At 48.4% G+C, this 24,052-nt stretch overlaps 1 protein-coding gene and 2 non-coding genes across 3 annotated transcripts; 1 reads left to right on the top strand and 2 right to left on the bottom strand.

Annotated features, from left to right (window-relative positions):
• Positions 1 to 4,069: 4,069 nt before the first annotated feature.
• On the bottom strand, positions 4,070 to 4,852 carry MYMX (myomixer, myoblast fusion factor). The gene is made up of 2 exons (XM_065911965.1): positions 4,822 to 4,852; positions 4,070 to 4,382 (listed from the first exon to the last, which is right to left on the bottom strand). The coding sequence occupies exon 2, from the start codon at positions 4,322 to 4,324 to the stop codon at positions 4,070 to 4,072; it is 255 nt and encodes an 84-aa protein (XP_065768037.1). The 5' UTR covers positions 4,325 to 4,382; positions 4,822 to 4,852.
• Positions 4,853 to 19,714: 14,862 nt separating this feature from the next.
• On the top strand, positions 19,715 to 19,787 carry TRNAG-CCC (transfer RNA glycine (anticodon CCC)). Its single transcript has one exon. It is a non-coding gene; the product is annotated as a tRNA-Gly (tRNA).
• A 1,791-nt stretch (positions 19,788 to 21,578) lies between these two features.
• On the bottom strand, positions 21,579 to 21,683 carry LOC136152029 (small nucleolar RNA U13). The gene has a single exon (XR_010660185.1). It is a non-coding gene; the product is annotated as a small nucleolar RNA U13 (small nucleolar RNA).
• Positions 21,684 to 24,052: the final 2,369 nt, after the last annotated feature.

The raw sequence follows: 24,052 nt of genomic DNA, 5'->3' as shown, positions 1-24,052 counted from the left end.
CTACACGGCCGTCTCGGGACTCTCCCAGCGACAAACCTGCTCAGGCAGATCCGGAGCCCCCCGCCCTCCCCCCTCCGCCCCCTCCAAACCGTTGTGGCTCGCGAAGCTGCCTCCTACATACACCACTCTCCCACCGCACCTTTTTCCTTTCCAGCGCTCCCTTCCCTTTTCAGTGCACTTTCTTCGTTTGGAGCTATCCTCTCAGTCCCCATGCCGGGGCATCCCTCTGACCGAATCAGTATGATGGGTGACCAGGGTTTTCCCACCTCGAACACTTACAGATCCGCTCACCCACAACTGTGATTTAGAGAGAGATGTGTGTAGGGGGTGGGGGAGAAGGTTGGGGGAGGGGGTGGCAGCCCTACTCTAGCCCTCTTATGATTCACCCTTTCTAAATCCAGAACTTTGGAAAAGCTAAGATACTGCTGGGAACGGGAAAAGTCTTACATCCTGAGTGAATCCTGTAATCCTGATACTCAGAGAGGGAAGCCTTGCTGAGCCCCACATCCTCCCAATCTGAGGAGGAAGGGGGTGGGCACGCTGAGGGATGATTAGTCCTTCTTGTACCTGCAAGGAAGGAGAAAGGATTCCCTCCTTTTTGGTTGGTCAGTAAATTTAGGGGACAGGGGATTCACTGCCCCTGCAGCAGCCCTCAGTACAGGAGGACGATCCAAAGGCTAGAGAGATGCTGAGGACAGAAAATCCAGTCCAGTCCCACTCCTTTAACCCAATTACCCAAGAGGCTTTTACCCTGGAGAAAGTCACAGACACTAATTAACAATTAGCAGTACTATGTTAGTACTAACACCGTCTCTCCAGTGAACAGACTGGGCTTTGAGGCAAAGGGTAATTTTTCTTCTTAGGACTGATCAGTGGAGTCACCCCAAGATACTCAGAACTGCTGTTGCCAGCCTACTGGCTCGGAAACCCACAGAGACATGATACACCATCATCCCCCGGCCTTAACCAGCAGAGGGCAGGAAGAGGGATATGAGTAGTGTTTATCTAGGCACTGCCCCACAGCTGGAGGGCAGCTTCATGTCTGGGTCTCCCCCACCCAATTCCTACCCTGTGTTTGTCCAGCGTCTTTCATCCTCTGTGGGCCCTCCTCTCCCCTTTTTCTTGGCCCCTGTCTCTGCCCATCCTCATTTCCCGTCTCTGAGCCTGTGGGGGTGGTGGGCTTTAGTGGCCAAATGGATCTGGCATGCATGGCCAGGCTGGTGGCCAGTGGCTGCAGTTGTGTGCAAAGGGGGCTGGAAGCGGAAAGAGACTGGGAGGAAGTGGTGAGGGTCCCAGGCCTGACAGGGGAAGGCTGGTTCCCCTCCCCACCCCCGCTGAAGCCTAGCCCGCTAGTAGATGGCAGCAGGCAGGGCTGTTATTGCTGGACAGAAGCCTGTCTGGCACTCTCCTTGCCTGGGCCCCCAGCCAGCACCCACACCCCTCCAGCACCGCCTCTCTACGCAGGGATGGTTGCTGAGGGCCAGGGCCCTCTGCTGGACAGCCTCGGAGCCCAACTCACAGTGGCCTGGGCCCACCAGGCCCAGCCATTCGCTGCCCAATCTTTTGGCTCCCTCAGGTCCAGTAGGGTGTGAAATGCTGATCCAGCTGCACCCCCACCCCCACCCGATCCCCCACCTCTGTGAGGCTGTGACCTGTGACTCCCTCCTCCCCCTTCCAGGCCCCAAGGGTGCCTCATCACCTCACACACACAGTCCTATCTTTTCCTAGCCCTGCCTCCGTCTGCATTTGCTCTAAGTGTGTTTGCTTGGCTCTGCAGTTTGTCACCAACATGACTCATGACTGTATGTTCTCAGTTGTGTTTGTGACTCTATCTCCATGGCCTAGCGGCAGGGCTGGGGCCAGAGAGAGGCCAAAGAGGCAACTTGCCTGAGGTGCAATATTTAAGGGGGAGCCCAAATATTCCAGAATCCAGATAAATAATGTGTTAATACAATATTTTAAAAAAACTTAAAGTTAATGAAAGAAACAAAAATCCATGACGAACAAAATATCAGCTAAGATGAAGACAGAATCCAGCCCTCTCAGTCAGATACCTTGTCCTTCACCTTCCTTACTGGGTGTGTAAAGGGGTCAGGGTTCAGGAAGACTGGACTTGGTTTTCCAGCTTCATGTCTCAGACCTCTGCCCCATCCTTGGCTCCGAGGTCTCTGACCCTGGACACATCTGCAAGTGATTAGGGGAGGGCAGTCATCTCACCACGGCCTCCAAAGTCCGCCAGAAACCGCAGATGCAAACTCCGTTGATTTCCACCACCCCACAAGAGCCCCGCCCACTCCGTTCTCTGCCCCGCCCCGCCCCACCCCACCCCGCCCGCCCGGGAAACAGCAGGCCCCGCCCCCTCGCCGCTGCCCCGCCCCTCGCCACTGCCCCGTCCCCTCGCCGCTGCCCGCCTCTGCTGCCCGCGCACCTGCTGGGACTTCCCAGGGGGCCTCCGGTGTCAGGGAGCCGGGACGGAAATTCCCAGGCCAGTTGGCCCCTGGTCCCCGTTTGGCCTCCTCCCTGCGGGACTGGTGTCGTCGCCATGGCCGGAAACTGCAGACAGCGCCGGGTCTGACCCTTCTGTACCACCGGGCGGGGAAGGGGCTGCCAGCTTACTACCCCGGCATCCGCCCCGCGCACGGTTGCAGACTCCCGAAAGAGGAACTCTCCGGGAGGCCAGCGGGAGGAAAAGCCTGGAGCGGACTGAATAAATAAGGCGCCCGGGGCCTTGGAAGGGACCAGGGGTTCGAATCTCCTTTACCCCGCCCCTCCCCAGGCTACCTCTCTGAGTGGGCGGGGGTGGGGCGCGAGCACGTGCACTGGCTTTTGATGACTCCAGGAGGAAGCAGATGGTGTCCGGGCGTGGGGAGGCGGGGTCTGGCGGAAAGCCCCGCGGGGCCGGCTTGGGGGCCCACAGCTCTGATCTCGAGTCTCCCCCCCAGGCCAGCCTTCTAACGGGGTGTGCAGACAGGGTGAGGGTCCTGAAAGGGGCTCGTCACCTGTCGTCCTCACTTTACCGCTTTGAACCGGGAGCCCGGGGCTGGGTGGAGGCGGGTAGGAGGGAGGAGTATTGCGGAAGAACTGTAAGCAAATTTTCTGGAAGCAGGTATGCAAATTGCCTCTGACAACTCTTGTTTGAGATCCCCAAGGGGCCTCCCACTGGAGAAGAGAAATGAAGAGGTGAATTCCTCAGATCACATGCCACCTACCCTGTACCCCCTAGATACCATACTGGGCAGAGTACCCCTCAGGGGTATGCATCTCAAGTCTGCTTCTCTGGGGTTCTGCCCACAGGATCCCTCCGAAAACAAATCTCCCTCTTCCCACACCAGTAGCTGAGAAGAGTGTCCACACTCGCTGGAGGACATTAACCTCCTTACCTTGAACTGCCAGCAAGACCCAAGACTGCTGACTCCCAGTGTGAGACATTTAGGTTAGAAAGAGAAACAGCTTCCACGGCATTGGGACTGAGAGGGACAATGACAGAGGTAGCAAAAGGAAGGCTTGAGGTGTTCCCCCACCCGTTCTCCTCTGGACAGTTTCGACTGTCCTGCAGTGCAGGAGTGTGACAGGACTGTCAAAGGCATCCTAAGAATTAAAGGCAACAAATTATTTATTGAGCCCCTATTGCATACTGGGCTTTGGGAGCAGGACTAACTCCCTAGGGAACCAAGTTCATATTATTTGGGAAATCTCAAATCAGAGACAGTCTGGATTAGCCGAATTTTCCATTGTCCCAGGGTTAAGCATTGTTCCTCTTTGGACCTCCGGTCTCCATTTGCCTGGGTGGTGGAGTGTCAGTTCCCCTCCCTCCAGGGGCCAGAGGTGATTAGAATGTAGGGAAGAATGCAGGGAGGGAGGGATGGTGATCTCTTTTCTGGAAGCAGAGCATCCTTCCAATCCTTTCTGCTGGGAGGAGGGGCCATGTCCTAGCTGGACCCCTCTCATGCTCAGTCCCCCACCGCGTCTTCTGCCCACTGGGCAGGCTGCAGTCAGTGATGGAGCCAGGACTGTCTTACTCTGAAATAAAGCATTTCAGGGGGCACAGCTGCTACCAGGATTCATGGCCTCATTTTTGGGAGGCTAGCCTCTCCCTCCTCTCCAGGCGGGCCACTCTGGAAGTCTCCCCGGTGTCCGGTGGGCGTCTCTGACTGAGGACGAACAACAGACAGCCCAGCAAAGCCTCTCGCAAATCCTGGGAGCCCAGGCGGCGGGCCAGCCGGCGCAGCAGGGGCAGGAGGTGCTGGCGGGCCAGGCGGGCAGCAGGCAGCAGCAGGCGGGCCAGCAGCGTGCGGAGCAGCAGCGGGAGCAGAGGAGCAGGCATGGCTGGCGACTTGCAAGGTGATCCAGACTCCAGGCTCTCCTTTCTGCTCCCTTCTCACCTGGCAAAGACACGAGGAGGTGGGCAGGAGTAGACTCCTGCTTCAGTTTACACCCGCCAGCCCCCAGATCTCAGTTCATGGATCGTTTTAGCTTTCTGGAAGCCCTTTCTCTGGGAAGGGTGGCTGGGGCCGGAGGAGTCTCATCACAGCACGGATGGAGATGGAGTCAAGGCAAGAGTGAAGCCCGTGCTGGGACCTCCAGCTCGCCATTTCCAGCCTCTGGGGTTCCTACTGTCCCTGGAATCCTCCCTTCCGTCAGTCACCTGCTCCTTCTACACACCCTCAGTCACCTGGCATTCCCTAACCCCTCTCCCTCAATCCAGCAAGAGTTCTTCCCTAGACAATTCTAAATTCTCTTTTCAGGGACCTTGATCCAACCAGACCTGACACTTCATACCCTCCCAGTTCCCCACCCCCACCCATGGGCAGCAGCTCTCACCAGTGAGACTGCTGCTCAGTCTGGATGTCTGGCTGAATTTGCCTGTAGGGGCCACATCCTCACTGAACACTGCACAGGGCTGCCCCGCCCAGCTCAGCCCCACCCAGAACAGCTTGCCTGGGTTGGGGGAGCAAGGGAGAGACAGCTGTGTTCTGGTATCTGGTAGGTGAAGGGAGGGGGCAACTGGGCTGGAAGAAGAGATGCAGTCATTTCTCCTACCGGATGCAGACCTCAGAGTCTAAACCCAGACTGCACTTTCTAATGGTGTGATCTGGGGCACATTGATTCTTCTAGGTTCCGGTCACCTCATCTGTTACCTCAATACTTGGGAGGAGTAACTGGAGTGGGACAATGTATGAGACCCACTGACCCAAACCTCAGAAGCACTAAGGCTGCAACCCACACACCGGGCATGCTCAGAGCAGCCTAGGCAGAGAATAGGACCAGGGCAGGCGTTGTGGGCTGTCTCCTGGGGAGTGGAGAAGTGGGGTCAGAGTTCATATCATAGCTGGACACAGCGAGGTGGAACTCCCACTCAGGGATGGGAAGAGGCATACTCATGTCAGGACCCTGCCCACATTTTTCTCTGGAAGATTAAATGGAGTTCCATGAGATAGCCAGGTAGAGACAGTTCAGATTTGTTTTTTTGTTTGTTTTTAAATACCTCATACTGACATGTGCACACTGCTATATTTGAAATAGATAGCCAACAACCACCCGCTGTATAGCACAAGAAACTCTGCTCCATGCTCCATAATAACCTAAATGGGAAAAAAATTGAAAAAGAATTTTTTTGTATATGTATACATACGTATATATTCAGGTATACAATATGTATAACTGAATCACTTTGCTGTACACCCAAAACTAACACAATATTCTTTTTTTTAACACAATATTCTTAATCAACTATACTCCAATATAAAATAAAAAATTTTTTAAATAGTACATAAGGTAAATACCTCATTCTTCTACTTCCTAAAATTGGTATAATTTCTGCCTGGATGGACTCAGATGAGATAATGGCCATAAAAGTGTTTTGTAGAATAAGGACATGGGAATATGATCATTTATCATCAACCTGTCACCACCCACCATTAGCATCATCATGATCTCCACGTCTCCACCATCAACAACCTTGAAGGAAGAAAACTTTCAGTTTTGTCAAAAAGGTCTGTCCTCCTTCTACCCAGAGGAAGCAGGGAGTGGGTGGCAGCTAGAGTACAGATGTATAGATGTGGTCTTCCTTTCCTTCCTGCCCCTTCCAGAGGAGTTGTGATGGTCAGTGTCTTCCCTGGACTATGGTTGGGACATGTATTAAGTACGTGAGTGTGTCACGCCTGTGAGTTCATTTTGTTGTTCAGTCATTCAGTCGTGTCTGACTCTTTGTGACCCCATGGACTGCAGCACGCCAGGCTTCCCTGTCCTTCACCATCTCCTAGAGTTTGCTCAAGCTCATGTCCATTGAGTTGGTGATGCCATCCAACCATCTCATCCTCTGTTGCCCCTTTCTCCTCCACCTTCAACTTTTTTCCCATTATCAGGGTCTTTTCCAATGAGTCAGCTTTTCGCATTCAGGTGGCCAAAGTGTTAGAGCTTCAGCATCAGTCCTTCCAATGAATATTCAGGATTGATTTCCTTTAGGATTGATTGGTTTGATCTTGCTCTCCAAGGGACTCTCAAGAGACTTCTCCAGCACCACAGTTCGAAGGCATCAATTCTTCGGTGCTCAGCCTTTTTTATTGTCCTGCTCTCATATCCATTCATCTCATATCCTGCTCTCATTTCCGACTGCTGGAAAAACCATAGCTTTGACTATACGGACCCTTGTAGGCAAAGTAATATCTCTGCTTTTTAATATGCTGTCTAGGTTTGTCATTGCATTTCTTTCAAGGAGCAGGCAAGGAGTTCATGATCTCACTCAGTTTTCATCATTGCTCTTCAGGGAAATGACTGTTATGACCTTTGTACAGATAAGGAGACTGAGGTTTAGAGGGGTTAAGCAATTTACCCCAGATCACACAGAGGATAAATGATCTGGTCACCCCACCAAGACCTGCCCCTCCTCCAGGCTCTCCCATATCTGTAAGAGGCAACTACCTCTTTCTAATTACTCTGACCAAAATCCTGGAAGTTATCCTTCACCTCTGTCTTCTTATCACCGTTCACTACCCGCATTAGTAAATCCTGAGGGTTCTGTTTGTCATCTTTCACCTGAATTATTATAATAGCCTTCTAACTGGTGTTCTTGTTTCTCTTTTCCATACAGTGACCAGGGTGATCTTTCTAAAACATGAGTCAGATCCTGTCCTTTTTCTGCTTAAACTACCTTTTCATTAAGAATTAAACCCAAAGTCTTTAACTGTGAACTCTGAGGCCCTGGCTTCCAAGTTCTAGCCCTTGCCTGTCTTACTGTGGCAGCCACACTGGCTTCCTGCTGCTCCTTAACTGTGCCAGACATGTTTTTTTCTCAGGGCCTTTGCACCTACCATTGCTCCTGCCTACAAGGCGCTATCTTCAGGCATCCATATGGTTCCATCGCTCACCTCTAAATCTTGGTTCAAATGTTATGCATCCACTCTATTTAACAGGACATTCACACCACTCCATCCTGCCTTTTCTCCATCCTCTCTTTTGCTTTATTGACCTCCTCAGCAAATCCTTCTCACAAACTGTATATCCTCCTTCCTTATCTTGCTGATTGTCTGTGTCCTAGAATATAAACTCCATGAGAGTAGGGACTTATGTCTGTTTTGTCTGCTGCTCTGTCCCCAGTGCTCAGCAATAAATATTTCTCGTAAGAATAAATAAGTATGTATTCTGTCGAGGGCTCCAAATCCAGGCCTGCTTGCTGCAGAGCCTGTGCTATTGAGCCCCAGAGCTCTGTGAATCTGAACACATTTCTAGGATGTGTGCAGAACCTCTGTAGGCCACAGTCAGCTGGAAAGAGCCACTCAGAGGGGAGGAACTGACCACGGTAAGCCCAAGAGAGGGGAAGTAGGTTCCCTCTGGGATCTGCCAAAGTATGTAATCTCCAGAGAAACTTAGAGGTCCCACCATGCACTGATCCAGATCTACAATTGCTGTGACCTTGGGTAAGTCACAACCCATCCCTCCCAATTCAGTATACACAGATGTGAGATCCTCTGAAACCGTGCACAAGCCCCCGTGTCCTTGTCTTCTTAAGTAAAATGTTGACTCAAGAGTTCATGACTGGGAATGTGAAGATGTAGAAGCAAAGAATAGCTGTTGGACTAAAGAGCTGGTAACAGTTTAGACTCTAATTCTGCCACATAAAACAATCACCGAACATCCAACAGTGAGATCCTTGGATCCTGGGCCTGGGGCTGGACTTCTGTCCCTTCCCTGTCCCCTGCAGACAGTGAGGGGCTCCAGGGGCCTGGGACAGTGAGGCAAGTAAAGGAAACAGGATGTTGTCTCCGGTAACAATGGGAAACCCCAAGAGGGGGTTGGGAAGGGAGGTGGGGGAAGGGCCGCAGCTGTGTCCAGGGCCTGGATCTGGTTTCAGTTCGTTCTCTACCCATTATCCCCTCTTGGGATTAACTCACTTCATCTCCTTCCCACTTTCACCTGGGATTAATCCCACCAAGTGGCCTTCCCCAAGGCAGAAAAGGATTTCCTCAGCCTTTCCTGGAAAGATAACCATCCCTTTTGGCAACAGAGCTGCCGGGGAGCAGTTCCTTCTAGTTCCTGATTTAGCTTTGTGTAATGGATCCTGATTGCATGGCTCTGACCTCTGCCCCCAATCCTCTGCTGGCAGGGGAGGAAATTGGCTAAAACTCCTGTTCCTCAAAGTCAATTAAAAAAAAAGATGTATTTGGGTGCCAACTTGTGAAGTTAAGGCCTGTAGGCTGAGTCATAAATGACCCCTGAGGTCCTTTCAGTGGTTTTCCCTGGTACCCAGGCTTCCCAGAAATGTCCTGGGGACTCCCTCCCCCCATACATAGACATCATTTTTTTATATAATTTTCTTTATTTATGTATTTATTTATTGGCTATGCTGGGTTTTAGTTGCTGCATGGGCTTTTCTCTGTTATGATGAGTGGGGGCTGCTTTCTAGTTGCAGTGTGAGGTCTTCTCATTTCAGTAGCTTCTGTTGTTGCTGAGCACAGTCTTCAGGGTGCACGGGCTTCAGCAGTTGAGGTTCCCAGGCTCTAAAGCACAGGCTCCATAGTTGTAGTGCACAGGCTTAGTTGCTCCAAGGCATGTGGGATCTTCCTGGACCAGGGATCGAACTCACATCGCCTGCATTGGCAGGTGGATTCTCTACCACTCAGCCCCCAGGGAAGCCCACATAGACATCATTTAATTGGGCCGTTCATGTCAACAGCAAGCATGTACGCAGTGCTGAGGACACAGGACACACACATCAAGAGTCAACAGCATGACCAACAAGGACATGGGCAAAAACTAGTTCAGTGGTGAGAGCTGGGAATAGAGCTGACGGGTTCTCATGAGACCTGGGAGCACTGGGCCTTCTGCTCCTCCCACCCCTGTCTGCTGTCTTCATCTAGGGCTTCAAAGCCCTGTACCACCCTGCCAGTCATTCTGCTAGGACCCAGACAGACCCGGGAAGAGTGTTTCCAATGGTCACTCCAATCTGGATTCACCCTCCGGCTCTGGGGCCCTCAGTGCTGCCCTGGATGACCAAGCATGCTGGACAAGGCCAACTGGGGGTGTGAGTGACTTCCTGGAGTTGTGCTGCTTGGCGGTCCTCCTCGCTACAGTGCTAATCATCATATAATCTGCTTCAGGCAGGATCAAGAGTTGGGAGATGTCCAGAGCTTGGCTTTTAGAAGGTGTTCAATAAATAACATTTTCCTGCCTGATTGGGAGTTGGGGATTTGCAGATACAAACTGTTATATATAAGATGGATAAACAACAGGGTCCTACTGTAAAGTACAGAGCTATCTTCAATATCCTGTGATAAACCATAATGGAAAAGAATAGGAAAAAGAATATATACAGGTAGAACTGAATCACTTTGCTATACAGCAGAAAATCAACACACACTGTAAATCAACTACACTGCAACTGAAAAAAAAGAATGTCCTTTCTTCTATCATTTTGGGTTGTCTTTCCCAGGACATCCTGCATCTAAGGCCAGCCAGACAGGTTGCTCCCTGAAGGCCTGGTACGAGGCACCCTGACACCCATAAACAGCCAGTGAGACTGGGTGCTGGGGTTCATTTATCACTTGAAGAAGCCATGGAGGCCTGGATTCTGGTTCTGCCGTGTTCCAGGGTCATCATCCCTAGGGGTGGTCAGCACTGGGCTGTAGCCAGTGGGCCATTGAGAGTGATGTCAACCCCCAAACAAGGATGCTGAAAAGAGGTCAGAGAGGCCTCACCGAGGGCAGGGAATGCTGAGGGGAGCAGGTGCCGAGAAGCAGGTGCGGAGGCCAGCCAGGTATAGGACATGTCACTGGGGAGGGGCAGAGTCCCAGCCTTATCACTATCACAGTACCTCTCAGCCTGCGACAGTAGTCACTAATCTACCTAATTGGGGCCACTGTGAGGATTTGAGACCTGAACGTGGTGACAGCTAAGAGAACACTGTCAGTCCTCCAAGGTTAGAGAGGGATGATCCATTTCCAAGACCACCTTTCCTCTGCCCACCAGTTCCAGTCAACGACAGACCCATGAACTGGCAATCAGCCCATAAGACACACACGAGAGACAGGTTCATAGGACGTTTAGAAGGGACTTTCCCTGAAGGTTAAGACTCTTTGCTCCCAATGCAGGGAGCACAGTTTTGATCCCTGATCAGGGAGCTAGATTCTGCTTGCGGGGTGGGAAGGGGTGGGGTAGGGTGGGTGGAAGACATGAAGAAAGGGGTTGCCCGAAAGAGTAGCTAGAGCTGACAGGTGCGGCCCTTCCCTACCACAAGAACAGTTGCTCTGGACTGGGGGAGGGAGGCTCAGAGAGGGGCCTGTATAGAATGCAGCTCATTGTCCCCACGGAAACAACTGCACCTCTCCCCAGACTCAGCTGACAGGCCCTGAGGTGGGAGGTGGGAGCCCCGTCCATTCGGCAAGGCATCGCAGAAACAGTCAGCTGTTGGAGTAGACAGCTGCTGCCTGGACCTGGGGGGGAGGGCGTGGACCAAGCGGGTGAGGAAGGATGCACCTGGCACGGTTGTGTGGGGGTGGGAGAGGGGGGAAAGCCAGCCACAAACCCCACAGGCCCCAGGAACAAATCTAACAAAGGCTGAACAGACCCTCATGGGCAAAACAAGCACATTTAAAAATATACATATTTATTTACTTATTTGACTGTGCTGAGTCTTAGTTGCAGCAGACAGGATCTTTGATCTTCACTGCAGGATGTGGGATCTTGTTTCCGGACCAGGGATCGAGCACAGGTCCCCTGCATTGGGAGCTTGGAGCCTTAACCACTGGACTACCAGGGAAGTCTTCAAACACACATTTTTACATAAGGACCGAAATAGAAGCCCTTGTACATGGACGGATATGACAAGGCGATGTTCAGGAGGGTATCGTGTTAGAAAGATGTTGCTTCTCGCAAAAAAGAATCTGGAATTCAACAGGATTCCAGTTAACCCAGGATTGTTGGTTTTTTTGTTTTTGTTTTTTTTCCTTTCTTTGATTGCGTAAGCTGATCATAAAATTTGTATGGAAGGAAAGAGGCTAAGAAGAGCCAAGTCAATCTGAAGAAGAAAAAGAAGAAGGGATAGCAATCTGGTCTGACAGGTACTACTGTGGCCAATCTAGTAGTATGGGAGTTAAAACTGGGGCAGAGGGGACTTCCGTGGTAGTCCAGTGGCTAAGCATTCACTCTCCCAATGTAGGGGACCTGGGCTGGATCCATGGTTAGGGAACTAGATCCCACATGCTGCAACTAAAATAAAAAGTGCTTCATGTCACAACTAAGACTCTACCTAGTTGTGTTTGTAGGCGCAGCCAAATTAATTAATTAATTAATTAAAAAAAAAAAACTGTGGCAAGATGAGAGTACACACAGTGACTAAGGAACAGAATAGAGAGCTTACAAGCAGTCTTAAGGAAATATGGGGCAGAGGGGAAATTTCTGGTCAGAGGAGAAGGGATAAACAGGATCAGAAATAGAACTGGACACAGTTGGCCATCGATGAGGGAAATATAATATTTGATCCTCTCCCACAGCAACTACAAAAATAAATTCCAGTGGCATTAGAGACCTGAATGTGGAAAGTAAAATGATGAAATATAAGAGCTGATCTTCAGGAATTTGGGATGATAGAGAATTGTTTTATGGATTTTTAAAAACCTTTTTGTTAGGGCAATTTTCAAAATTACATAAAAGTAGAGATAACAGTATAATGATTCCCCATGTATCAATCATCCAGCTTAAATAATAATTCAAAAACATTTAACAAAAGACACTATAGGAACTCCCCTGGTGGCCCAGTGGCTAAGAATCCACTTTGCAATTCAGGGGATGCAAGTTTGATCCCTAGTTGGGAAATTATATCCCTCACGCCACAACTACCGAGCCCTCACGCCAAGACTACTGAGCCTTCACGCCGCGACTACTGAGTCCTCACGCCAAGACTACCGAGGCCTCACGCCACGACTACTGAGTTCTCACGCCACGACTACTGAGTTCTCACGCCACGACTACTGAGTTCTCACGCCACGACTACTGAGTTCTCACGCCATCACTACCGAGTCCTCACGCCACAACGAGAGAGTTCATGCACCACAATGAAAGTTTCCTTGTGCCACAACTAAGACCCAATACAGCCAAATAAATCTAAAAACAAACAAAAACAAAAGACACTACAAAGTGAAAGTCTCCCACAGACTGGAAGAAGAAATTTGCAATCTACATAACTGAAAAAGATTTAGTATCAATCATAAATACTTTTGTAATCAGGAAGAAAAGGACACACACAAAAAGCATTACAGAAAAGTGAACGAAGGATGTTTGCAGGTTATTTCTTGAAAAGGAAAGATGACTGGTTCATAAATGTGAGATGCTCTTTATCCACTCTGGTTCATGGAGACGTGCAAAGTATTTGAAAAGAAGAAATTCATGGAGTACTGGACACAATCATTTTACAGGGCAATTTGGCAATATCTGGTAAAGCTAAAAACACACATTTCTTTGGAACTCAGCAATTTTACTTCTAGGTGTGACTCTAGAGGAATTCTCACAGATGTGCACAGGGAGGTATATATGAGGAAGACCATTCATGGTTTTTATAATAACAACAACTAGAAACAGCTTCACTGTCCCTCAACAAGATAACAGAAATATAAATGCGATCAAAATGGAATACTATACAGCAGATAAAATGAATGCAATCTCATATATTAACAGGGATAAGTTTCAAAAGAATGATGTTGAATAAGATAAAACCAAATGGCAAAAGAATATAAGCCAAATCATACCAAGTATTTAAAAATGTAGAACACATAAGCAAAAGTATATATTTTTTATAGATACCTAACCCACATATGCTCATGTAGTAAAAGTAGAAACATAGATGGGAGGGACTTCCGTGGTTGACCAGTGGTTAAGACTCAGAGCTTTCAATGCAGGGAGTATTGGTTCCATCCCTAGTCAGAACTAAGATCTCACATGCCATGTGGTGTATACAGAAAGTGTAAAAAAAAAAAAGTGACCTAAGAAACATAGATGGGAGAAAGGCTCTAAGTAGCTGTGTCTATAATGTATTGTGTTGTTGTTGTCTAGTTGCTCAGTCATGTCCAACTCTTTTTCCACCTGTGGACTTTAGCCTGCCAGGCTCCTCTGCCCATGAGATTTTCTAGGCAAGGATACTAGAGTGGGTTGCGCCATTTACTTCTCTAGGGGATCTTCCTGACCCACGGATCAAACCCGTATCTCCTGCATTGGCAGGCGGAGCCACCTGGGAAGCCCCTGTAAGGTACTATCCCTTGTTTAAAAAGAAATGAATGAAAAGGGCTTCCCTCGTGGCTTAGTGGTGAGTAATCCACCTGGCAATGCAGGAGACACGGGTCCAGTCCCTGAATTAGAAAGATCCCACATGCCATGGAGCAACTAAGCCCATGGGCCACAACTACTGAGCCTGTGCTCTAGAGGCTGGTGGTCCACGTGAGGCAACCGCTGAAGTTAGCGCCCTCGAGCCGTGCTCCTCAGCAAGAGACGCCACCGCAAGGAGAAGCTCCTGCACCACAACGAGAGAGCAGCCTCCATGCACCACAGCTAGGGAAAAGCCAGGCAGCAGCAAAGACCCAACGGAGCCAAAACTCCAATAAATAAATAATTTTTTTAATGAATAAAACTACAGGAAATATTGCAAAATGTTCAGTTCAGTTCAGTTCAGTTGCTCACTCGTGTCTGACTCTTTGCGACCCCATGAATTGCAGCATGCCAGGCCTCCCTGTCCATCACCAACTCTCGGAGTCTACCCAAACCCATGCCCATCGAGTCGGTGATGCCATCCAGCCATCTCATCCTCTGTTGTCCCCTTCTCCTCCTGCCCCCAATCCCTCCCAGCATCAGGGTCTTTTCCAATGAGTCAACTCTTCACATGAGATGGCCAAAGTACTGGAGTTTCAGCTTCAGCATCAGTCCTTCCAATGAACACCCAGGACTGATCTCCTTTAGGATGGACTGGTTGGATCTCCTTGCAGTCCAAGGGACTCTCAAGAGTCTTCTCCAACACCACAGTTCAAAAGCATCAATTCTTCAGCGCTCAGCTTTCTTCACAGTCCAACTCTCACATCCATACATGACCACTGGAAAAACCATAGCCTTGACCAGAAGGACCTTTGTTGGCAAAGTAATGTCTCTGCTTTTTAATATGCTATCTAGGTTGGTCATAACTTTCCTTCCAAGGAGTAAGTGCCTTTTAATTTCATGGCTGCAATCACCATCTGCAGTGATTTTGGATCCCCAAAAAATAAAGTCTGACACTGTTTCCATTGTCTCCCCATCTATTTCCCATGTGGTGATGGGACCAGATGCCATGATCTTAGTTTTCTGAATGTTAAGCTTTAAGCCAACTTTTTCACTCTCCTCTTTCACTTTCATCAAGAGGCTTTTTAGTTCCTCTTCACTTTCTGCCATACGGGTGGTGTCATCTGCATATCTGAGGTTATTGGTATTTCTCCCAGCAATCTTAATTCCAGCTTGTGCTTCATCCAGCCCAGCGTTTCTCATGATGTACTCTGCATAGAAGTTAAATAAGCAGGGTGACAGTATACTGCCTTGACGTACTCCTTTTCCTATTTGGAACCAGTCTGTTGTTCCATGTCCAGTTCTAACTGTTGCTTCCTGACCTGCATACAGGTTTCTCAAGAGTCAGGTCAGGTGGTCTGGTATTCCCATCTCCTTCAGAATTTTCCACAGTTTATTGTGATCCACACAGTCGAAGGCTTTGGCATAGTCAATAAAACAAAATGTTAACACTGTCTAATCTTGATGCTGAATACATGGACATATTCTGTTACATTAATTGCTGTCCTCTTCATCTTTACTAAATTCCGCATATCGGTCATTTATGAGACTGACGCGCTACCTACTGCGCTAACGAGGCACCTTGTATCGATCATTTAATAATGAACGTGGGTCCCCTTCACGTCTGCCCTTTTTCTCTGGATCTCTCTAACACTCTTCCATCTTTTGCCCTCTCTTTTACTCCTGGCATCCAATAAGTTTCTGGCCTCCCAGAAGTAAAGGCAGTGTGACCTAGCAGTTAGGGGGCATGGTGCCGGGAGGCAGACCTCTTTCTTCTAGCGGTCCCATGGGGAGGGGGACTCCTCCTTTCTGTCACAGTCTCTCCCTTGGTGTCCAGCACTGACCTCTTTCTGCCCTTTCTCCTTTCTCTGGTCCCCACAGTGCTTTGCGCCAGGGACGAGGCTGGCATCAGGGGGTGGGAACAGAACAGACAAGGGAGGGAGACCAGGGAAACTTCTTAGATGGAGGTGATGTAGCCATGCCACCCTCCATGGTCTGAGCTACAGACACCAAAGGATCCACAGAAACTCTCCTATCTCTCTTCTCCTGCACCCAGGCTAAGCTCTTTCCTCCTTCCCCCATCTCTCTCTTGGTGAGGAAATTCTGAAAATGAGGGGAGGGATGGGAAACCTCATCCTCAGAATGCTCGAGGACCTACAAGTGTGGGTTTGGGGACAGACGTCTTTATGTACCACTGAAGGTAAGTCCATGTCAAGTATGACAAAACAGATGTCTTTAAATGTCTCTGTTTAATTCAGCTGATGAGTATTTATTCTATTTGAACCTGACAACACAAATGTCGAAGAAGAAAAACTATGGGTGTGGTTCTTTTGTTTATTTATTTATGGCTGAGCTGGGTCTTTGTTGCTGTGCATGGGCCTTCTCTAGCTGTGGCGAGTGGGAGCTGCTCCCTAGTTGCGGAGTGCGGGCTCATCATTGCGGTGGCTTCTCTTGTTGCAGAGCACAGACTCCAGGGCGCGTGGACTTCAGTAGTTGCAGTTCGTGGGCTCAGTAGTTGTGGCTGCTTAGTGGTCTCACAGCAGGTGGGATCTTCCTGAGCCAGGGATGGACCCAGTGTCCCCTGAATTGGTAGACAATGGACTCTTAACCACTGGACCACCAGGGAAATTCAACATTTGTATTATTTTTAAGAGCTACATTTTGAACATGTCTCTATCCTCGAGAGGTAAGTGGTTATCTACACAAAAATCTACCTACAGATTTACCATTGGAGTTAGAATCGGACCAGGAGAACATGGCTGTATGACTGGGCCACAAAACCCAATTAATTAATTAAATGAAGAAGGCAGCTCTCACACCAAATAATGCTAAGTGTATTATTTAGTAGATGGGCAATACTGGGTGGTAGTTAAACAAGTGGAGTTATACGAAATGAAAGTTGCTCAGTTGTGTCTGACTCTTTGTGACCCCATGGACTGTAGCCTGCTAGGCTCCTCTGTCCATGGGATTCTCCAGGCAAGAATACTAGAGTGGGTAGCTGCTCCCTTCTCCAGGGGATCTTCCCAACACGGGGATTGAGCCCAGGTCTCCTATGGATTCTTTACCGTCTGAGCCACCAGGGAAGCCCAAGAATACTGGACTGGGTAGCCTATCCTTTCTCCAGGGGATCTTCCCAACCCAGGAATCAAACTGGGGTCTCCTGCATTACAGGCAGATTTTTTACCAGCTGAGTTGCTAGGGACGCCCGAGGAGCTATATGACCTGGGTTTAAATCCTAGCTTTTCTACTGCCAGTGTGGAATCAAGGCAAATCAGTCAAGAGCTGCTCTGAGCCTTGGTATACTTTTCTATGAAAGGGACCTAATTTGTTGGGATGAAAGGCATTAATATCAGTAGTTGGGTGTTAGAACAATGCCTGGTATAGAAAACGTGCTTGATGAACAGTAGCACTCTTTTTTATAATGTACCCGCTCCTGGTATTCCTTCATCACATTGCCATTTACAAGGTACGTCATTCACTTGGTCCTCATAATTTTCCAGAGTGTTCTCTTCTGTAGACAGCCGAGAAAAGTGAGGTTCGAAGAGGACCTCGGGGACAGTCGGAAGGAAGGCAGTCAGACCAGGTGGAGGGGCTTGCATATCAGACCTAAGAGGGTACCAAGTCCAGCCAGGCCAAGTCAGCCCTCCAGGAATCATGCTGGATGGAGAGCTTTGAGGGTTCAATGTGGGAGCAGTCACATTAGCTGGAGAGTCTTTCCTTTCCTCCTTGTCAACAAACTTGTTTAATATTCATACGTGCAGACACTCGAAATACATCAATGAAAAAAACAGTCCTGCCCCCAGTGTATGGTCAGTAGGGAGACAGAGTAAACAGGAATTACAATACAGAGAGATAAATGTTCTGCCAGGGGAAGTGCCTGGCACCTTAGGTGAATGGGGCAGCCTGCCAGCAAGAGGCCTGGGTGTGTGCATGCAGCGCGGCTTCTCAAACGGGGTCCCCCTGGAGCACAGAGCCAGGGAAGTTGGGGGGACTGTGGGGGAGCGGGGCTCGGGAGGGAAGGGAAGCCAGGGCTGCATTGGGGCAGAGGAGGGGCAGAATGTGACAAGGGTCCTGGGGAGATCTGCGGGAAGGGGACCGTGTCCAGGCGAGGAAGAGCTTGAGGAAAGCCCAGAGACCAGAGTAGCGTGAATTGGGGAAATATTTGACCTGCAAGACAAGACGTGGCCGGAAACCATGCTTAGTGAGTCTTGGATGTTACTCCTGCCTGGTTTTACTAGCAGAAGGAGGGAAACCAGCATTGTTTGGGAAGATGAGTTGATAAACTCAGGTTTCCACCTGGGTGGTTCTGAAGAACAAGGGAGACCAGGAGTTTGACGTCTCTGGCAGGCGGTGTGCAGCAGTTAAACTTGGAGCGGGTGGGAGTGGGGCAGGAAAAACAAGTCCAGGAGAGAGTGAGGCTGTTTGGGGGTGGGCAGGAAGGAGACGTTCCCCCCATGTCAGTACCTCAAGATCACCTCCTTGTGAGACAGAATAGGGACAAAGATAAACCCAAGAGGTGGGAAAGTGCAGTAATTCACTCCCAGAGGGATTGGATAAATTTAAGAAATTTACTTTGTAAATAGAAAGACCTACACACAATTAAAAACGTGCATAGGCACTGGAAAACTGAAAACGGTTATCCTGGGAGCAGTAGTATAAAGTGAGTTTTGCTTTTCATCCGTGTACTTTTCCGTGTTTTCTATGTGCTAATGAGAATGTGTAACCGCCAAAGTCAATAAAGGACAGAATAAAGGTTATTTGCTCACAAGAGGCATCTTCAGTATAGAGTCAGATGTCACCAAGAGATCAAAGGCCACCGGGAAGGATTCCATTTGTGGTCCAGTGGAAAAGAGTCCGCCTGCCAATGGCAGAGACATGCGTTCAATCCCTGGTCCGAGAAGACCCCACGTGCCTCTGAGCAGCTAAGCCAGTGCACCACAACTACTGAAGCCCGAACACCCTACAGCCTGCGCTCTGCAATGAGGGAAGCCACCTCAGGGTGCAGCTCAGTTGCTCGCCGCAACTAGAGAAAGTCTGTGTTGCAACAGAGACCCAGAGCAGCCAAAAACAAATAAATGAATACATTAAAAAAAAAAAATGCTACCAAGAAGAGTGAGGAACTAGAGGGTCTTCTGGATGTGTCTGTGAGAGGGGCCCCATGGCCTGGAGAGGTAATTTCTGAGGGAGTGAAGGGGTGGAGTCTATGGGGCAAGCTTAAAAAACAGAGTGAAGAGACACATGACCAAGGAAAATATTTGCAGCCCCTGTGCAGACAAAGGTCAAATCTTCCTAAAATGTAAATTGCTCCTAGAGCTTTATAGGGAAAAACACGAAATCCCAGTATAAAAATGAGCAAAGACTAGAAAGTGCTCACAGAAAATGAAATGCAAGGAAAACATGAATATTTGCTCAGCTTCAATTTGCAAAAAGAGAAATGCAAATTACAAGGTCAGAAACCAATTTTCTTCTATCACATTATAAATATGCAAAAGTTTGACCACATACTGCCTTGAATGGGGAAATGTGTGCTCAGTGGTTCAGTCACGCCTGACTCTTTGCGACCTTATGGACTGTAGCCTGCCAGGCTTCTCTGTCTATAGAATTGTCCAGGCAAGAATACTGGTGAGGAAATAGACACTCTCATATTGCTGGTAGGAACTAATTGGTATTACCTTTATGGAGGAGAATTTAATATGTATCTGAGTTACTGATCTATATATTCTTGAGCTCAGTACCCCCCTTTTAGAAATTTATCTTATAGAAATATTTCCACTATATAAGATGACCTTTGGACAGTGTTAACTATAGCATTGTTTATAGTAGTGAAAGGTTGCAAACAACTTAATAAATAGCTGATAAATAAATGGTGAGACTTTGCTGCAGTGGAATACTATGCCGCTATAATAAATCAAAAGGAGAGACTTCCCTGGTGGTCCAGTGGTTAAGACTCTGCACTCCCAATGCAGGGAGCCCAGGTTTGATCCCTGGTCTAGGAACTAGATCCTGCATGTCACGACTAAGACCCAGCATAGTCAACAACAGCAAAAAAAATCATAAGGAAGCTCTCTGTATACTAATAGAAAAATATCTCCAAGATATGTATCTCCTCCCCGCACCCTTCTCCCCACGAGCAACTGTTTTTTCTCTGTGTCTATAACTCTGTTTCTGTTTTTGTTTGTTCATTTGTTTTATTTTTTTAGATTCCACATGTAAGTGAACTCGTAGTGTTTGTCTTTCTCTGTCTGACTTATTGCATTTGGCATAGTTCTAAGTCCATTCATGTTGTCACAAAGGCCAGATTTCATTCTCTTTTTCGTGGCTGAGTAATTCTCCATTGTATGTATATAGTCTTGACTGTGACGATTTCTCATACTTGCCTTGTTTTTGGTGATGTTGACAGTTTGGAGGAGTATAGGTCAGGAGTTTTGCATCACGTGTCGCAACCGGGATTTGTCTGATATTTTTCTTATGATTAGACTGGGGCTTACTCTTTAAAATAAATATTTATTATTTATTTATTTACTATTCATTTTTGGTTGCAATGAGTCTTCATCCCTGCGAGCAGATTTTTCTCTAGTTGCGGCAAGCGGGGGACACTCTTGGTTGCAGTGCACAGGCTTCTCACCGCAGTGGCTTCTTGTGTTGTGGAACATGGGCTCTAGAGCACAGGCCCTGTAGTTGTGGCCCACGAGCTTAGTTGCGTCCTTGGCATATAGAATCCTCCCGGACCGGGGATTGAATCCGTGTCGCCTACCTTGGCGGGGAGATTCTTAACCACTGAGCCACCAGGGAAGTCCTGGGGTTTGCGGTTTGGGGGAAGGAAACCATAGACATAAAAAGTCATTCTCATCACATCACGTCAAAGGAATATTCTATCCATGTGGCTTTTCTCTCTTGATGTTAACCTTGATCCTCTGCCTGAAGTCGAAGGTCCTGTGTGTCAGATAATTTTTTGGCCATGCTGCACCCCCTGTGCGTTCCTAATTTCTAGTTCGGCAGTGAAAGCACAGAGTCCTAACCACTGAAGCGCCAGGGAAGTCCCAGGTTTCTCTACCTTGAAGGGACTCTCTTCTCTCACTTTCCACCCCGTCCCTCTTTGGAAGGAAGTCACTATGAGCTGCCCGCATTTAAGATGTGGGGAATTACACTTGACCTTTGACATATTCCCATCATTGTATTTTTTGTTTTTACTATTTTTTTTTTTTTTTAAAAAAGCATTTCCGTACTTTCTGGCACTCAGGATGCTCGGGGCTCATCCTGTATATTTCTTGTCACACCCTCCACCCTATTCCTAGATTTAGACATTCCTTTCTCACTTTTCTTGTGATGAGAACTTTTAAGATCTATAGTCTTAGTCATTTTCAAATACACAACACAGTATTATTATTATTTTTTTACAACACAGTATTATTAACCATAGTCACTGTGCCATATGTTACATTCCCATGACTTTTTGTTCTTTTTTTATTTCTTTGGCCAACCCCTGCAGCTTGCGGGATCTTAGTGCCTTGAGCAAGTATTGAACCCTGGCCCATGGCAGTGGAAGACTGAAATTCTAACCTCTAGATTAGCCCAAAGTGCTCAACCATCAGCTCTACAGAAACTATGGGATGACAAGGTTGACCTTTTCTGACCTCTAGACCACCAGGGAATTCCTTCCAGCACGTGTTTGTCACGGAAGTTTCTCCCTTTTGACCACTTTCACATATTCCACTCAGTCCTCACCGCCACCTCTGGCAACCACCAATCTGTCCTCTGTATCTATGAGTTGTTTTTTTTTTCTTTTACATCAGACAGGTAATGTGCCGATGTCATAACAAGGTTTGGAAAGAGGCACATGTCACGCAGCAGCGAGAACACCCAATCATCATGCTCATGAACTACAAAAGGATCTATGAGTTGTTTTTAAGTTATTTAAAACATTTTTTTAGATTCACACATGAGATCATCCTGTGTTTGTCTTTCTCTGAGTTATTTCATTTAGCACCGTGCCCGCAAGGTCCATTCCTCTTGTTGCAAACGGCGGGATTCCTGGTCTATTTTGACCCCACTTTCTCAGAGAGCAGAGGAAGAAACTCCGGAGCTATTCTGTGGGACCTATGTTCCCCAACATGATCTCATCTTTGCAATACAGATGGAGGCTGAAGAGGGGGTCTGAAGGGAACGGGGATAGCAGCTGTGGAAAGGGGTAGTGAGTCACCCCGAGGTAAACTCTACCACATGACCTCAGTCACAGGCATCCAGCGCGTGCTGAGCAGGGTGCTGGCAGCATGGTCTCATGCCCTTCCCCAGCAAAACACTGCCGTGAGCAGAGGAAGCTCCCCATGCTGAGGACCAGAGAAGAGCAGAAAGTGTGATTATGGACAATCTCTGGTGATGGCAGAGATGGCATGGGAATGGCCTCCAAGGCATTGGTGGAGAGGGGAGTCAGGGGGTGGGGAGGCAAGTGAATTTGAACGGATTGAGTCAGAAGGAGTGGTCAGGGTGTGCACGCAGAGGGCAGATTTGACCTCCAAGAGGAGGGAGCAGCCAGGCTTTTCCATAGGTGGGGGGCGGGTGGGAGGGGGGACGACTTCTGTTTTAGAGTTTGGGTGTGGAGGAATGTGATGAAGGTGTGTTTGCAAACATGTTGAATGCAAGCGTGAATTAGATACGTTTATTCAGTGTATACTGGTTCATCTCACTTCTCTAGTACAGCGCAGTCATGTGGTCAAACTCTGAGGGTGCCTCTCACATCCTAATCGGGGTGAATGGTGCCCCTTTGGGTTGTTCAGAGCACAGACTATATATGGGGTTCTGCTCAGCATGGTGACAATGGAGGCAGAGAGGGTAGGGGGTCCCTGGAGGAAAAGAACCAGATACTGTTTTTTAACATAAGAGAAGTCATTTTGAGCCTAAACCTATTTTGTGACCTTGGCCCGGCCACAATGCTTGCCCTTGAGTAGGTCTCAGTAATGACGGTCTTAGGGGAATGGAAAAACAAATGATTCATGAGGCAAGAAAAGTAAGAATGGCTAATCAGTTATAAATTATGACTTCCAGTTCTGTTTCACTGGTAAAGATTAGCCCGAAGTGCTCAACCATCAGCTCTACAGAAACTTATGGGATGACAAGTTTGACCTTTTCTGACCCCTGGTGACTTCAACTGAAGCCTGTCCTCTGTTAACCTTTGCCATAATTTCAGGCAAAATTCTCCTCCTCTCAAGCCCCTTCATGCATATGCATATACCCTCAGTTTAAAACTTCCAATAAAAATTTTAAAAATTACTTTTTTAACTTAAACACAAAAACAAAACAAAGAAAAAACTTGCCCAAATTTGCTGTTTGGGGCGACACAGCTTTGGGAAAGATCTCTGGTGTTCTCCTTATTTGCTGCAAATAATGAATCCTTCCTTCTGCTCTTTGAGTTGGTTATGTCTTTTGACTGAGCAACCACTAAGAGGGGAACCCAGTTTTCAGGTGACAATGAGAGCTTTACCATCTGTGAGAAGCACAGTGCTTCACCCTCTTAATCTTAGTCATCCATACAGCACCCCTCTGAGACAGGCACTATCACCCCCATTTTTGGGGGGGGATTATGCCGCATGGCTTGCAGGATCTTGGTCCCCAGAGCAGGGAGTTAACCCCACCCAAGGCAGTGAAAGCCTGGGATCCGAACCTCTAGGCCATCGGGGAACTCCCTGTCACCCCCAATTGACAGATGAGACAAAGGAGACTGCTAGAGAAATAAAATAACTTGCCAATGCCACCCAGCTAGAAGATGGTGACATCTCCCGCTGGGGCAAGGGATGAGGAAGGGGTGGGGTCAGCATCTCACTGGGCTCCCTAGAACCAACTGGGGCTGCCTGGTCCTCTCAAAAACTCAAGTTTTCCAGCCTCTCCAAAATGATCCCTGCTCCCACCTAGGGACCTTAGCTCCTTAGCTGCTCTGAAAAGAAAAGGTGGTGGTGGAAGACAGGGTGGAGGAATCAGTCTTTAAGACCCTTGTTAACAGACTATGGCCTCTTTCTCAGACAAGACTGCAGAGTCGAGAGGATGGGAGAGGAGGGTGGCAGGGCTGGAAAAAATGGCTCGGAGGCGGTGGGGGAGGCAATGGAGATGGGTGGTTGTCACAAAGGAGACAGGGGGCAGGGCTGGTGCTGGGAATTGGTCACCAGATCCAGGAAGACTGGAATCCCACCCCCACCCCCAAGCCTAAGAGGAATGGGTGGGTTTAGTGCAAATAGAAGGAAGTCTCTGGGCTCTTAGTGCAGGAGGAAAT

Source organism: Muntiacus reevesi, chromosome 20 (assembly GCF_963930625.1).
Source record: "Muntiacus reevesi chromosome 20, mMunRee1.1, whole genome shotgun sequence".
In the NCBI taxonomy this organism is placed as follows: Eukaryota; Metazoa; Chordata; class Mammalia; order Artiodactyla; family Cervidae; genus Muntiacus; species Muntiacus reevesi.
The sequence above is the reverse complement of the archived record's forward strand: the minus strand, read 5'-3'. Positions and strand labels throughout refer to the sequence as shown.